The sequence below is a fragment of the Micropterus dolomieu genome, linkage group LG07 (assembly GCF_021292245.1).
Source record: "Micropterus dolomieu isolate WLL.071019.BEF.003 ecotype Adirondacks linkage group LG07, ASM2129224v1, whole genome shotgun sequence".
NCBI classification, from domain to species: Eukaryota; Metazoa; Chordata; class Actinopteri; order Centrarchiformes; family Centrarchidae; genus Micropterus; species Micropterus dolomieu.
The window spans coordinates 24,803,510-24,821,232 of NC_060156.1; the positions used below are offsets into that span (position 1 = coordinate 24,803,510).

Genomic DNA, 17,723 nt, shown 5'->3' on the forward strand with positions numbered 1-17,723 from the left:
CGACTTCACCTCAGTCTAACAGGGACACTTGCTACTGAACATAGACTGTTTACGCTGCTCCCTGATAAAAGAAAATTTGGTGATACCTGTTCACAAGAAACACAAGAAAACAGATTTATATATGTTAACCTCAGAAGTTGACTGTTATGATGTTATGATCGTGGCTCTGGACTCTAACTTGTTTTAACAAGCTATAAAAGATAATGCCCTGGCTGTGGCAAATAGCTTTGGTTTTATATTGAATTTGATTGCTACTGTGTAAAGGGAATACTGCTGGTAAAAAGCAACTTATTTGTTTAAAGTGCAAACCACATGTTATTGCACTTTTATGTATATAGCAGTACATTTAAATTAAAAGAGCGCAATACACTACTTTAGAATTCATTGTTGAATTTTGCGCACAACAATGCGATCAATCGCAATTAAAAAGTTTAATTGTTGCCCAGCACTAGTTTTTACATACAGTCTTTTATGTGCAGCTCTGTGCATGACATTCTTTTAGCAAAGAATCAGATTTTTGTGTTGCTTGTTCCTGGTGCTGATTAAATGTGAAATGTTCAACTCCAGCACTTAAAATACTTGGTGGTGGTCATATGAGAGCCATAGAGTAACTGTACTTGATATTGAAAATGTAGGCCTATCTGTTTTTTAAATGGTCTAGTTTCTAATAGAGGGGGATGCATTATACTGGTTGCAACAGCCTCTTTTTGAAAGTTATTGTGCCCTTGTTAGAGCCAATTGGGTCTGACAGCAGCATTTCACAACATTATGCTTATAACACTGTATGAAGCCAGTGAGTGGTGAATAGCTAAACAAGATTGTCAGGACAAGAAGAAAGATTATTATAGGGACGTACACAGATTTAGCTTACAGTTACAAGTCTGCTTTACTTATTCTATGCTCTGCCTTATTCTCTTGATGTGGTCAACTCACTGTATGATTAAGATTTGACACCTATTGTCATCAGGTCAGTGCTTTAGAGTTGGAGACCAGACAAATAATTCTCATGTACTTCACTGGTTTCCAAAAGTACTTTATTGACTAGATTTTGTGATCTGCTACATGCAACTAAACATTTATGCTAAATTACATCTTGTACTCTGTACAGATCATTACACAAACTGTGAATATGCACATGTCATCTTGTTCTGGTCCAAAAACATCCCACACAGTTGGACATTTCTTCTTCCAGTCAACTTCCATCAGTACATAAGTCCAACAACAGACATCAGTACAAAACCCAGCAGGGAGATGCACACTGGGCTGTGGTATATATGAGTACTCAGATGAAGAAAAGACAGGAGGTAACATACAGACAAAGATCACAAAGTACCACCAAAAGTAGAGGACGACATGTACGTTGTTAGTGAAGGGATGGGTTAATATTAGAACGTGTGCATCTTTCATGTGTTTGAGCACACACGCATACATATACATATATACACACACATACACACACACAAGTTGTGCCCTTATTAAAATGCCATAACCAGTCTGTGTAGCAGTGAGGGCAGTCTCAGTGCTTCATATCTTAATCATGATCACTGCCAACCAGTTTCTGTATCTTGTTTCCTGGCTGTCTCAGTATCTCTCTCTCTTTCCCTCTTCCTCAGGTTAAGAGGCATAAGAAGTCCTCCATCTCTAAATCTTAAAAATAAATTTCCTGACTTCAGACACCACTTTGCTTTAATGTAAAATGTACATTTTTTTTGTAGGTTTGACCGTCATTCCTGTCAGTCATCTTACTACTACATACAACTACTAGAAAAGAGACCACAGGGCAACCGTGAAAAATGTCCTGTGTTCATTTTTATGATGTGGTTTAGATTATTGAGTCCAACTGGGGATTTGTTTAAACCCTGTGTAGTTGTCTCATCACTCAGGTTATTTGCCATGTTGCTAAATTAAATCTTGTTCAGTAGCAAATGTCTTCAGAAGCTGACTGAAATGTTTGACATTTGGTTGTTTGGCTGAGGACCAGAGTTTATGTCCTTTCTTTAAAACATGGCAGTAATAACTTTACCTGAACGTGAACATGTTCACAGGAGCATCAGATAAGAAATGTTCATATACGTCCCCTTTAGTATGTTGCGTATATGTTGTGTTTTGGACGATTCGGACTTAAGTTGTGATAGTAGTAAAATATCATTCAACATTGGGTTTTTAAGAGAAGTATAAACTACAAGTTTGGATGACACAAATGATAGTTCTGTTTTGCAAATATGATGTACTGAATGGACGTCTGAGAAGAGGCAGCAGCTGTTTGGGTCAAGAAGCTACATGTGTGAACCTACTCTCCAAAACAATTGTCAGTACTGAGTGTGAAAGACAAAACAATAAATACATTCAGGAGCTTTTAACTGTGAGATGTGGGTAAAAGCTAGCAAGTGGACCTTAAGTTAAGGTTTGTAACTGTGAATACAGTTTTCGCTCAGGTTTTCTTGTGCACAAACTCTAAATGCATGTAACGCATCGATGAAAACTCATCTTGTGTTTTGTCAGTTCTGATGTAATGTGACTAAATTATTCCAGTATTCAGCTTTTTCAAACACTGTCAGTACAAGGAAAAGAGTAACTGACCACCAAAAAGGAAGAGGAAAATGGGGGGGAAAGGGCGACAAGAGAAGGAAAGGGGAAAAAAGGATGATGAACGGAGAAAGAAGTTGAGAAAAACGGTAGGGAGTGGTGTTGATTAGAGAGAGAAATTTAAGAAAGAGTGTGGGAGGAGGGAGAGAAAGAAAGAAAATGAGGGATTCAAGCAAAGAAAGAAAGAAGAAGGCAGGAATGAAAGGAAGTAGAGAGGAGTTAGCGGAGGAGATCAAGAGAGGTAAGGTGGGAGGAAAGGACAGAGTGAAGAGGAAAAGAAGAAAGAAAGAAGAGAAGGAAGAAGAAATAACTGTCAAAAAGATAAAAATGGAGATAGATGATCGGGTCTGAAATGTTCAAGAGCCCAGGAGACACACATACACACACACACACACACACACACACACACACACACACACACTCACACAAACTGACCCGAGCGTAAGCTAGCAATGGTCTCAGAGAGTAGTTGTCCTCTAGCTGAACTCACAAACGGACACACGTGGTTCACATGGCGTCCAGGACACTCCCGTTGGGATGAGCTGTAATCGTTATGGTTACTGTCTGAGTTAGGACAGAAAGCACATACACACCAGTATCCACCATGCACACTGAAACAAAAGTCCTAAGAATAAAGTCCTAAGGTAACACCCCTGCAAATATGCATATGTGTAATGCATAAGCTTGTGTATGGTCTCTGTGTGTGTTTGTTTTGCACTCTTTCTCTCTCTCTCTCTCTCTCTCTCTCTCTCTCTCTCTCTCTCTCCTTCCCAGTCAGTCTAATTATCTCTTCCTCAGTTGGTCCTCCTGTGTTTCTGGTGCCAGAGCGCAGTTGGCAGGTTCTGGCAGCCCTGGTACTCTCGCCGCATCTCGCCATCCGTCAGAGGTGGTGTGGCGTTGCAGGGGGCTCCTGCCAATGTCACGTTTAAAAAGCCGGCCCATGACTCTAGCAGGCGAGACATCCCAGGACCCTGATAACATCATTGCCGGAAGCAGAGATTAGAAGATTATAAAAAAAAGAGAGAGAAAAAGACTTAAATGTGTTAAATTACCTTTCCCAGGTGGTCCAGCAGACAGGTCGCAGGGCTGATGTAGGACCAGCTGCTGTCCTCCCAGCCAGAGTTCAACCTCTGGTGGCTGTGGGTCTGCCGTGTCTGGCTCTGGATCAGAACCACGTTAAGGTGTTTCTGGGACCCTCGCAGCCTCTTGGACAGAACACCACTGTAGCTCTGATCCACAAACAGCAAAACTCGAGTCGCCTTGCAGCCGGCCAGGTCGGCCAGCAGCTCGTTCACTGAGTATCGCTCTTTCAGATCAGCCTGGAAAAAGAGAGGGAGGGGGGGAAAGACACAAGTCATGTTTTTTGAAAACTCTTGGTGGATTTTTTTGGTCAACTCAATAAACTAAGACTGAGTTTCAGAAGGATGGTGAGGGTATGCAGAGAGTACACACACTGGCCGCGTTGCATCCTATGACGCCTGTAGCACTCACTGGACATGTGGTACAAAGTAGTCAAGGTTTGGTAGCTGGCATTTGCAGCTACAGGGAGGTAAATGTCATTAATGTGCTTCTTTATTGTAGTGTCAACACTGGGAAATAAGACTGCAGAATGGAATATCATCATCAAGTGAGCTTGCATTTGGAAAATGACTGTCACAACTGCTCAGGTAACCATCGTGTTTGGCTACTATGTCGTGTTCATGGCATCTCATTAAGACGGTAATAAGCAGCTGAGTAGGAAGGTGGGAGAGGTCAAATTTCTAACATTTAGTAAAAAGAACTACAAGTATCAATCAACCAACGGCAAAACGGCTGCAAAAGCCACCATAACCTTCACTTACATTTAAATAAAAGCCAATATTATACTGATATATAATCAATTCAGCTGATTTATGTGACTACAGGGTTCACAGAACTGGTAACCACAGAGTCTATTAACATTTCCAAGTTGACAGGCGTTTTTCCTTTTTTCACTGAGTTTCAATAAAAATAATTCTAACATCAGCATCATCAGATTTAGTTTGCTCTCTGATATGATTATTAACAGGATTTGGAAGTTCGATGTGCCTTCAGCCACATGAGCTCATTTCCTCCTTTTTAAAAAACCTAAATGAGACAACAGAAATACTGTGTTCTGGGTGGTCTTGGGTGGGTGTGTGTGTGTGTGCGTGGGCAGAGGAATCATCTTATCAGGCTGATAATGGCTCCCATGTGTGTCCAATAAATAATTTTCCATTCTGTGTTCATGATCTGCTTTAAAGACACAAGTCTGTTTTTTCACTTTACTTTAAAGAGTCTACATGTCTGTATCTTTGTGTGTGCTAGACACTGCTGTCTGTATTCTCTACACAGACACACACACGCTCAACTTTGACTGTCAGTATTGGGGAATAAACCTTATTATATAGCGGTATCAAGAGTGGCAGCAACAGATACTAGGAAATGTGCACCTATGTAACTCATTGCAAGTGCATTGACATTAAGTCAAAGTTAGCTGGCCTGTCTGCCTGCACAGAGAGCAGCTGTGCAGACGGCTCACGGATTGGGTTGTGGGTTGCCAGGTTGAGGTGGCAGATGGGTTGAAATTGTATGCAGTTGTGGTAGATTGTGTTTCATAGACAATCACGTAACCTGGGTTGCATCCGACAAATATCCAAAACTTGGAGAGGATTATTCATAATAAAGTTTGAGGGCCACTCAAATTATAGGAGTTTCCAGGGAAAAACAAGAAAACGGGAGGGTGCCGGGAGATGGCCTTGAAAACTGGAGTGTTGGTAGGTATGGATCAAAGCTAAATGCAACAGAATGCAATGAAAACAGGCTTGGAAAACAAGCCATGAAGTACATGAAGCATTTGACCTAAATGTCACTCAAGCTTCCACTTGTTTGAGGTTTGACTAAGGACATCATCTTGTTGTTTACTGATCTTCTGCCATGATTTAATGGCACCTGACTAGAAAAGCGACCAGCTGTTTATATCAATAAACCAACTCCTGATTTGCATAACAGTAGTAGTTGGGTGTGTATGTCTCTCTTACAATGCCGTTGAGGTTGGCGTCCCACAGCAGCATGGTACCGTCGTTGCGTGTTGGCGAGTTCAGATAGAGAACCAGCGTGTCGGCACAGTGCTGCTTCCTGCAGATGTACGACACGTGGTTGCGAATCACGGCTTTCTCCGTTGCCGAGTACACACCCTCTACTTCCTCTGTTGGGGGAGAAGACAGGGGACAGGAGTCAGACGTGTTGTAGAGATGGTCAGTTGGTCAGTCCGATCTTTTAATTTGCTTCCAAAACACCTAGCTCCAGAAACCAGCTTTTCTTTGTTTACTGTAAAATAAAGCTCATTTCTGTTGAGGTGTATGTAATTTCTGAAGTGTTTCTTCTGAACTTTCTGAAATAGATCTTTGCTTTTGCTGCTCTTTGCCCCTGAGATTAATTAGAGCAAGAGCAGGAAAAAAAAAATCTTTAACAGTTAACAGAGTTTAATAGAGGCAGGGAATTTGAATGCATGTAGTATTATTTGCCTTTTGCACCACCTGTGCTGGGATTAGATAGGATTAAGTCCACATTACAGCCACATGGTATAAATTCATGAGTCAGGCCAATTCTCTGAGGCCAAGACCTAACTTGTGGTTTAATGATTCAGGTTAACTGTCAGAGTATGAAGAGAACTTTTTATTTATTTAGAAGATTTTTAAAAACCCAGCAGCTTCAATGCTGTGTTCAGATGAAAGTTCCTGAGAACATATAAAGTATATCTGAGGCTCATAAGATTTCAGGAACAAAATGTGTTTTGTCATGTTTGACTTAGAAAGCAATAAGATTTTTAAGTGCAATTGTTAAACTTGGTCAGTGAGACAGAATCAAGAAGAAGTTCTAGAGAGCAGCACTGCCCTACCAGGAAGCTGTCCGCTGCTGGCGAAGAAGGTCTTGATGTGATCGTTGTGGAAGCCATTGTTTTGCAGCATCCTGTGGAAATTCTGAAGATTCTGAACATGGCGCTGGAACGTCATCTGCTGCTGCCAGCCGCCTGCAGTGTACATACACACATTTTCAGACGGCACCGTGAACACAGCACAGCACTCCTGTTGTTATTAGCAGTTTGACTTTAATTAGCCACAATGGAGCAACTTTCTACCAGTCACACAGAGACACAGCAGTCACAGCAGCACCAGAGATCCAGGCACTGTGTCTGTCTAGCTCTTGCTACTGTGGCCATGATTTGCTATGCTATGTGTTGAAATCACATGCATATGCTCAATTGATGTTTGATTGCAGTAATGCGTCGATAGTGTTCACACATGTGGGTGATGCTAGAAGCCCAGTGTAACTGTGCCGTGGTCTACTGCTGTTATGGGCCAATGTTGTGCCTTTAACTATTAATACAAAGCTATTAACACTACAAAGTTACTGCACTCCAGAAATTCTTATAGAAAGGTTGGATCACAAATGAACCAAAAATGATTTCAATTCAGTTATTGAATTTTATCTTTTGAAGGTCTGAGAATTGAAATGCCATAACGTGCCAACCTGCTTTTTTTAAATAAAATACATTTTTACTGTATTTGATGTTAGTTCATTTGCTATCAAAGTCCAGCAAAGCAGCAATACAGTTAACACAGTTAATATGTTAGATTTGATTAAATCCTATGAGATCATGGTATGAAGGAATTCAGTGACCAGGAACACAGACCTGGTCACTGAATTTATACTTTTTTTGAGTTAAACATCAATGGCTGGTAAAATGCAACTCTGTCACACTGTCACAACTACTACATACTCCAAGACAAAACAGACAACTGAAAGAGGGTTTTTAAAAAGTGAGGGGGGCGACATGTCCCCATATTTCCCAGTGGAAGTTAATTTCTTGAGACAATCTATGTTGGTCTCACCACTTTGTAATGTGTTTCTTTTTTAAGGATTGAAGGAAGGAAGCCATGCTTATTTGTTTGTTTTTTTTACATTTAAATATATTAAGGTTTACATTAAATGGAGTTACGTGTTGGGGACATGCTTGCCTAGATTGTCAGGTGTCGTCATCCCTTGATAAACTGTTAGGTGATGTCACAGACCCTGTGGGCATGTTTACCTTCAGTCATAGTCTATTTGTCTATCTGTTTGAATCATTCTGTGATATTGTGAGAACAAAGACAAACTGTCCTGTACCTGAGATGAGCACAGCATGGTCACAGGTCTGGTAGAGTCGGCAGGAGAGGTGAGTGGCCAACGGCTGCTGATGGCAGCGTCTGGTGTTTTTATTTAGTTCACAGCTTGAGACGGGCAAACTGGGAGAGCTCATTGGCAGTGGCTGAGGGCACCTTGCAAACTCTGCATGGTCTGTTGGACGAGGGGGCATGTCAGATATGAAAAGCATCACAGAAAATGCACATGTCTTGAAAACAACTTCTAAATAAAGCAGAGCCTCAGTGCTAAAACATTCACCACATATCCTGACATCAGGTCTATCAAACTTGGTATGCTGGTATACTCCGCGGATAGTGGGTGTAAAGAGGTCACAATCTACAACTGAAGAATACTACTGCACATTTGTAGCATGCCAGAGGGGGTTTGTGCATTGTCTATGTTTCTCATACAGTATGATAATATTTTTCCAGCAATTTTTATTCACAAGGCCCAGGTTGCTGGCAGTGGCTGCAGGTGTGGGTGGTCTTGGCATGACATGAGAATAATTCTGCATTTCACTCAGAGAGCCTGTTAACAGGAAAACTGCAACAGAATGCCACTCAACATCTGTGAAGTTTAAGAACCCTCAATTTACCAGTTTTTTTTCAACATTTAAAAGTTAATACAGAATCAACTTTTAGTGCCATGCTTGAAATGGATATTCTGTTATCAGAAGGATTAATCCTAATTATATTGGGAAATGGATTTTGCTTTTGTACCGCCATGAGGTCGAAGGTTACATTTGTTACTAATATTCAAGGTCCCCAGATGATGAGTCCTAATGACTTTAGTGATCTCCTGTCTTTTCCATATTACCACCAGCAGGTTGAAAGTTCTGGTTGTGAGTGAAATATCTCCACAGCTGTTGGACGAATTCTGATCAAACGTGGTACAGACATATTTTCTTTGTTCCAATCGTAATAACTTTGGCGATTCCCCTGAAATTTCATCTAGCTCCATCATCAGGTCAACATTTTGATTCATCCAATTTCTTGTTGTTGTTTTTTAACTAATTACATCCCCAACAGCCATAGCTCGACTTCTGCCCTCTAGTTTTTTTCTGCTGAACCCTGATTAAAGGAATGTTTAAAAACCTACCAACACATCTGAGTCTCTGTGTTCGGTTGCTGTCTCCGACTCCGACCACCAGTGGAAGGAAATGGACTTCACAGAGCCCTCCAACGGCACGCTCCCCCAGACGGCTTCCACCACTAGTGGTAATGGCACCACTACGCAGCCGTCCATGTCCATTACCCACAAGCCTCTCTGACCCGGCTTGCCGACGCTTCAGCTGGTTCTGACAACGACCCTTCAAAGCCAGAGTCAAACACTCCTCACCTGAAGACACAGACAGTGAAAGACATCTTTTGATACATCATTCCCTGCAATAGGAAATAAAATCAGTCAGCCATCACTGTCAGCTTGGCTTCCTAAGCTAAAAAGGTAAAATTGTCTTTGTAAAGGTGTAAAGCTTTACGTCTTCTATACTTTTCTCTTTTAATTTTCTCTTCTCCTCCTTTGTGTTCTTAACCTTCATTTTCTTCTCCCTCATCTCTTTCTTCCTGTTCTCTCCAGGTCAAGTGAGGGCTAAAGAAAGTTTTGCTTTAAAAGTCTCTGATCCAAATCCGTCCACAGCACCCAGCAGGGGGCACAGTGCTGTATGCGTGTATGAATAATTGACAGGTGTGTGTTCGTGTAACACGGGGCCAAATTCACCTCAACATCTGGCCCTAACCTCTCTCACAGCAGGTGGTCAACAACTTGCACTTTCAAAAACGTCTCTTTTACGGGACTTGTGAGGACCATCACGGAATACATTCACATTCTGTCCCCTTGGACTATTTCTACATGAAGAAAGCACTTTGGAAACACTTCTTTTGCTCTCTCCTTTTGGCCTTTTATCGACAGTCAAGCTGTTGTTTGCCACTACCAAGTGAAGCTTTTTAGAAACGCTGATTGTCAACCCTTTTACAAATATGACCGAAATGCTCTTACTTTTCCTTTAGTGTCGCATAACAACTCTGTCAGTCTGTCTTTGTTGTCTACTATGGTAAGTTTCTAGATTCAGCTAATTATATTGACCCACTTTCTAAAATTTATGATAAAAATGCAAGGTTTACAATAATTCCTCTGTGGCTGCATTTAGACAAAGAAATAAATTGCAATGGATGACTTTTCAAAAATATGGGGTGGATGGAAAACTTTGAAGATAAAATGTATAAGACATTTATATAAACCAAAGGAACTGTTTTAAAAAAAATACAGTTTGGGCCTCATGTTCAGTTCTTTTGTAGCTTTGACAACTTTGTAGTTAAACTATAATAATGCTTTAATCTAAATCTCATTTTAAACTTCCTAAAATATTCAACTTGCAAATGTCATCACTCTAAATATAAAACCCAATTGGTTATCACAAACATAGAAGTAGAAGAACACACATGCAAACACGCACACAGACAGAGACATAAAAAATGTTGCTGTGGGCAAAAAGTGCTGAAGAGGTAGCTGGGTCAGACCCCCTATGAGCAGGAAAGTGTCCTGCACCAGACAATGAGCTATAAATGGAGCTTTCAGGAGGGTGAGACCACACACATTCAACTTTTACTTTCTCTTCTGCTTCAGTTAATGGCAGAACTTTACACACACACACACACACACACAAAATACACGCACAGTACACATACATACACAGATACATACATATTTGGTGCGCAAGTTAAAAACAGAAATTCATAGACATGCAGAAAGAACACAAAGACATATGGACCTTACAGGCAGCCTAATGTTACTGCTACAGTTGCTGTTAACACAAGTTTTAAATACTATCAATACTGCTTCCATTATTCCTGCTTTAATACTACTATTTCTGTTACAACAACTAGTACTACTACTGCCTCTGCTACTATCAACTATGTTACTATTGGTATTACTCATAGCTTACTAATTACTGCAATTGACATTACTATGAGTGTGGCTGCTACTAATTTTCACTTTATTCAGTTAGTCTTTTTGAGATTGAGATCTCTTTTAAGAGAGATCTAGCAAACATTGATGGTCAGACAACCACACAGCCAGCAACAAGACAAACACATACAAGGGCAGACAAACAACAATCAAGCAACAAACAGAGATGATAAAAACAATTACAAGAGTCAGAGAAAATAACCTAATAAAGCTTTACAATCTGCAAAGGGAATGAAGGAATCTAGTTTGAGGGCTGATTTCAGGTCATTCCGTTTAATAGATGCATAGTACCTTTAAACCACTTCTGTAAAGATTAGAGGGTATAGGCTACATGTGGGACATCTAAAGTTAAGTGGTTATTGGATCGGGTAATGTAGTTACACAATTTAAATGAGAGAAGAGATGTGAAGTAGTCTGGACGTTGGAAGATGATGAATATCAGTGAAAATCATGATTATTTCTTCTTCATCATTAAGAAACTCCATCCAACTTTATAAGAAGGAAAGCAATGATGAGTATGAAAACAGGGTTCAGCTGCAGTATTGATTGACAGTGTGACAGTACAGAATGACTCTCGCAAGTGCAGGCATTAAAGTTGACTAAACAAAAGTTTTAGGATTTACAAAAGACAGACAGCCTTTAATTCTACACAGAAAGCTGAATTTGGAGTCAAAATTTAATATCTTAAATGCTGTTAAATATTTGTATAGCTCACTAGGAGTGTCATGGGTAGCAGTTAAAGTTTTAATAAATATCATAGACACTGGTGTGGAGAATACAATGTACTTGGTCATATCTGCATTTAAAACATATCTATGATTAAGAAGTAATAATTGGAAACCATAAAAGGGCAGAGTGAAAATGAGCTTAGTCTTAGTGAAGCCGGGGACATATGAAATTGTATCATCTGCATAAGTATGGATGTTGAAGTACTAATTAGGAAGAATAATAATTATTATGAATAATGCAGCGGACCAAGAATAGACCCCTGTGGCATCCCATTAGTGAAAACCATTACCATTACTTTTGCTATTACCACCACTGCTATTACAATACAACTCCCACTATGCCTACTACAAGGTTATTACTACTACTAAAATTACTAATACTAGTACTACAAGAAAACAATTAAATCAAAGCAACAGTTAAAGGTTTGTGTACATTAGCAATGTTTGTTAATGTATCCAAAAAGCTGTCATATATTTTCAAACTTGGTTAGTTGACACAAGTTTCCATTCCAAAAAACTGAATGGGAATGTAATGTATACAATGACTCAACATTATGTGCACAAAAAAATGTTTGCTGACTCACCCAGGTAAATACCATCCATATGGGAGCACCTCTTCTTCGTAACATTCACATCCACGTAAAAGAGGACCACCGGGTGTCCAAAGTTCTCCCCAGGGCTTGGATCAAGCACCAAAATGGTATCATGGGCTGTGGAGCCGGGGAAAGGCTGCTGCTGCCTGGGGGGACCTTCCCCTCCATTCAGCACCTGGCTGACGCTGAAACCGCCCCGCAGTTTTGAGCTCACCATCCCACCTGAGGAGTCCGGCAGGATGGCCAGAACTTTGTCTGAGTTTCCTGGAGGGTTTTGGAAGAATAATATTATACTGATATCATTGGAGGTATAATGTACAATTTCAACTTCACTATATTGAGTAAATGCTCCATATTTGTACAGCGCATTTCTAGTCTTTTCGACCACTCACAGCACTTTTACACTACATCTGCATTCACACACATTCATTCACCTAAGTGCTCCAACAGAAACTAACATTCACACACATTCATACACTGACGGAATAGCCCAAGGACACTTCGACATACAGCCTGGAGGAGACGGGGATTGAACCGCCGCCCTTCCAATTAACGGGCAACCCACTCTAGCTCCAGAGCCACAGCCGCCACCGAGTGTGTTACTCATTATAGTAAAAGTGACAACAACAAAAAAATCCAAGAAAAAATCCTTTAAATACAACAAGGTCTCTCAAATTGAATGATATCTGTTAACACATTTCAGGAAATATTACATTATCTGGTACATTGTGTAAGTGATTATCTATTTGTATCCATATAAAATGACTTTATATTTTTATATTATCAAATAATTTAATACAGATGTACAGATACATTTTTACCCATAGGCTTTGATTTGTCATTGGAAAAGCACAGGTTTTACTTACAGTACAACATTAACAATGGCACCCTTCTATTTAGCTGTTTTATTAAGTCATGACACTGTGACAGTGAGCCGGCACGAACAATACCAAGACCCTAAAACTGAAACAGCTTAATAGAATTCAGACATCTTTAATTTAATTATTTACATCTGGTAAGTTTTTACTACTGTGACATATCAAATGATGAAATAAAAGAATATTCTTTATTATTTTAGTGTTGATTAGTTGCTGCAAAACAAGCAGTTTATTATGATGAATAACTTAAATTAAGATTTTTATTACATTTATCACATTAAATTTAGCCTTAAATGCCTTCAATGTTTTTTAAATGGATTAAAAGAACAACATTCTTACTACATTGTGAAGTGGTTTGGCAAACCTAAAATGGATTCATCTTTATCTGGATTTCATATTAATCATTGATACAATTAGTATTATTCAAGTTGCAAACAGTGAATGCAGAATCTTTAGGCAAGGCTTTTGCACCTATAAACCCGTTTGATCTCTTTTGACTCATATCAGTCAAGTTAAGGCAATAAGTTGATTTTCCCTCTTCTTTATTCCTTTATTAATAGAAAACTGACTTCATTGTATTTCAGCGTTCCACATGGACATTTAAACACATCTTAAAATTATATGAAACTGAAAAATTGTACATCACCTGTTGCGCACTGGTTGTCTTCACATTTTGCCAGGTCTCATAAACTCTTATGAACTACCAAACCCTCACTCAGGATTGAAATCAAAACAAAACACACAGTTATGTGTGACCTTTGCCCTTCCTACCTGCAGCTGTGCGTGGCTCCGAGACGTAAACAGCCACGGCGGACAGTGGCAGGTGGGCGAGCCGCCTGCACTCAGCCTCAGAGAGGGAGGACATGCGGAGGCATCGGTCCAGCTGGTCCCACTGCAGCGACTGGAGGCCTGAGCGGACCCAACGCTCCAGCCGGCTCGGGGCCACGCTGCCTGCCGAGGTTGCTGGTGCGATGTGGAGAATGAGGATGGAGAGAGGAGCTGCAAGAAGCACCGGGAGCCTCATGGTCACACCTTCTGGTTCTTTACTCTTGATTTCCCCTTTTAAACTGTTTCCCCCTCCTTTTCTGGATTCTTTCTCCTTCAGTCCTCCCTTTTTTTGTTTTTACTTTTGTTCTTTAGGCCTCCCTATTCTTTTGATACGTCCTTGTTTTCTCTTTACTTCTTCTTTCCCTCTCGATTCATCCTTTTCTCCCCTTTTTGCCTCCCCCCTTTGAATATTCCGTTTCTTCTCTGTATTCACTTTAAACCTTCTTGTCTTCCTTTTTCCTCCCTTATATCAGATATTTCTCTTTTCCACTTTTTTCCCCCCGTTATGCTTTTTATTCCCTCACTTTTAAATCGTCAGTCTTGTGTTTCTGTAGCTTCCTTTGACTTTTTCGTTTGGTCCTTGAACTTTTCCTGCTCCTGTCTGCACACTGCAAATTCAGACCCCTGTCATTGTTTTCTTCCCTGTCTTTCAGAATAATTTATTATCCGGACTTGAGGCAGTGATGTTCACATAGTTTGTCTACAACATTCTTGATCATTAATAGAGTGACAGAAAAACGTCCTCTTCTTCTTCTTATCTGCTTTATTCCTCCTTTTATTTTCCGGATTTGGATGGGAAAAAAAGCAAAACCAGACACTTGGTTGCAGTTTTCTTTTGTTACTCAATCTTTATTTTCAGCTTTAAATCTCCTTCTTTTGTTTCTTCTTTTCTTTGCATCTGAGTGGATGCAACAGACACCAACATCCTCTTTTGGTTGGTTTTACAATGGAACCCTTTCCCTTCTTTTCTCCTTTACTTTTTCTCTGTTATTCCTTTTTCTTCTGGATTTCAGAGGGGACAATATATCCAATAGTCCACAAAGGCGCCAATTTAGACTTTTTTGGTTGTTCTTGTCTTTTGTTGATAGAGTGACTTTTCCTCCCCCTCCTCTTCTTCTTCTTTATTCCTTTTTCAGGGGAATGATTTATTCACCCAAGCTGGAGCAGTTTCAGGCTCTGTGTTGGTTTGGAAGGTGATAGATCATCCTGGAGTAAGACAATTTTGTCCTGACAAATGAGATTCAGTTCTCAAAGGACAGCTCCTGTTTCTTGTCCTACTACACTCAGTTAGTCCTGCAGACTCTTTGCTCACAGAGACTGGATCGTCCACAGCTCCGAGGACAGAAGCACTCCTGCTGCTCAGCCCGCTCACTGCTCAGCTTCAGTCTGCTCTCTTTCTACTGGTCTCTTTATCTCTCTCTCTCTCTCTCTTTCTCTCTCTCTCTCTCTCTCTCTCACACACACACACACACACACACACTCACACACACATTCAGTAACTCACACACACCTCTCTCTCTGTCTTTCCTTCTCTGTCTACAAGCTCTGACGTGTTATAAGTGGAAAGAAGGGAGGATATGAAGAGAGAAGAGTCCAGAAAGGAATAGAGGGAAAGAGGAATAGAAAGGTCTTAGGAATAAGGGGGGGGGGGGGGGGGGGGGGGGGGGGGGGGGGGGGGGTAAGAAAGGGAATGAAGGAAGGAAAAGTAGAGGAGAAAAGAGGGTCAGGAGGGAAAGAGGAAATCAGCAGAGGAAAGGTGAAAGAAAAAATGGATGAGAGAGGTAAGGATCAGAAACTGAAAAAAGATGACAAAAAAAGGAAAGGACAGAAAGACAGCAGAAAGGAAATAGGGTGGAAGTGAGGAGATGAGGGAGGGAACAATAGAGAGGAAGGAAGAAGAGAGGGAAAAGTGGGAGGAGAAGTAAAGGAGATGTCAGGAAGAAAAAGGCAAGGAGGAGAGAAAATGTGACAGAAAATGATGAATGAGAGAGGAAAGGATAAGGTGATAAAAACAGTAAGAGAGAAGGAGGAGAGAAAAAGTTAGGTGATGAAGAAACTGAGGAAAGGAAACAGGAGTGTGCAAAGGAGAGTGGGGAAAGAAGAACAGACAGGAAAGACGAAAAGGAGGAGAAGAAAAGTGAAGAGGATGAAAAGATTTAAAGAAAGACAAAGAGGTAAGAGAGGAAGGAGAAAGGAGAGAGGGAAATAAAGGAGCAGGGAAAGGAACGATGAAAAGAATGACAATGAGAGAGAAAAGGAAACAAGAAGAAAGTGAAAGAGGAGGGAAAGAGGAACAGAGGATGAAAAAGGAGAGTAAGTGAAGGAGACAAAAAGAAAAAGAAAGGATGAGAGTGAGAAGGATGATATAGTAGAAGATATAAAAATGGAACCCAAGGAAGAGGATAATGAAAGCAAACCTAAAGGAGCAAGTAGGGAGGAGATGTAGGACTGTAGCAAAGGCAGGAGGAAGACAGAGGTTTGCTTGTATAGGTCCTCCTCCATTGAGCCCTCTAGTGATGACATTTGTGATGTACAAGCAAAGAAATCTGGCAAGGAAATGAAAGCAAGAGACCAACTGATGCTGAAACACAAAAACCATAGGCAAGAACATAGGCTACTTAAAAAGTTTCATTTTGAAAACAATACATTGCAATATGTACCAATAAAGTGGTGGAAATTAAATAAGTAAACTTATCTAAGTACTGTACTTAAGTACAATCTTGAGGTAGTTACTTAATTGAATATTTTCTTCTTGTGTAGCTTTGTACTTTTACTCCACCTCACTTCAGGGGCTAATATTGTACTTTTACTCATTTATCAGTTACATTTAATTACTTTGCAGATTTAATGATGCATTATTATGGATAGTTATATATTTTATGGATTATGGATAAGACTTTATTGATCCCTTGGTGAAATTGCTACTTGCCAGTATATGTATTTCAAAAAATCAGCACCACACTTTATAGTGATGCACAAATTGATGTACACATTAATGCACTAATAATCGTAATTCAATAACATAATCTGAAGTGGGCCATTCTCAATAACTAGTAGGCCTACTGTACTTTTTGCACTTAAAGTATATTTTGATGCTAGTACTTTTGAACTTTTACTTGCAACATACACATTAATGCACCAATAATATTAATTAAAATACATAAAAGTGAGTAAATAATTATATTGTAGCTATATTTTTGCTTAAGGATTAGGTTTTGAATTTCTACACTTTAGATCTTCTTACACCACTGTACGTGTGTGTCAACAAAAGATCAAAAAGACCACAAGAAAATATGTAGTCCAAGTTGTTTTAGATTAAGTGGTGGAGGGAGCTCTGATTCAAGGCTTTCGTTTTTGTTTTGTCTTTTTTACATCGGCAATTGTTTGAGTGGCTCTTGGGAAATAGCAGAAATGCCACTAGATATGAGAAGGATACAGCCATTAGTCAATTACTGGGTTAATTTACATGGCGACAGTCAAGATTCCCCTAAATAAAACACTTTAAATCTTGTTGGAGAAGAAAGGAGAGGAGGGAGACAAAAAGCTTTGGATCGACTGTGATACACAAAGCAACAGAACGTAGAGTAGCTAAATTAAACTTTAGTCAGTGCTCAGTGCCACCTTGAATACTTCCGGATGGCGCAGCAGATTTTACATTATTAGAAAAGAAAGTAGTTCATTTTGAAATCACATACCATACAGGCATTTATTGATAATTACATTTAGGTCCAGATCCACCCCGATGCGTCAAAGAGTTTAGTTAATAAAAATAGGATTTATTGTTCCTTTTGAAAATACAGAAAAGGATCAGTGATGAATTAAATGTTCACATGGGAGAAATGCTTGCAATATTGTTAGCAGCGCAGTGGATAGAGGATACAAGACCATTGAGAGCATTCACTTCTTCAGACTCAAGTTCATCTGAAGCCAGTTTGCAGAAGTACAACAAACATCATACAGAA

At 39.9% G+C, this 17,723-nt stretch overlaps 1 protein-coding gene across 1 annotated transcript; it reads right to left on the minus strand.

Moving 5' to 3' along the window:
• Positions 1 to 1,017: 1,017 nt before the first annotated feature.
• Positions 1,018 to 15,005, minus strand: si:ch211-67e16.11. Its single transcript, XM_046053141.1, has 8 exons — positions 13,705 to 15,005; positions 12,047 to 12,319; positions 8,869 to 9,108; positions 7,753 to 7,923; positions 6,485 to 6,616; positions 5,625 to 5,791; positions 3,639 to 3,905; positions 1,018 to 3,557 (listed from the first exon to the last, which is right to left on the minus strand). The coding sequence occupies exons 1-8, from the start codon at positions 13,955 to 13,957 to the stop codon at positions 3,381 to 3,383; spliced, it is 1,680 nt and encodes a 559-aa protein (XP_045909097.1). The 5' UTR covers positions 13,958 to 15,005; the 3' UTR covers positions 1,018 to 3,380.
• Between the last annotated feature and the right edge of the window lie 2,718 nt (positions 15,006 to 17,723).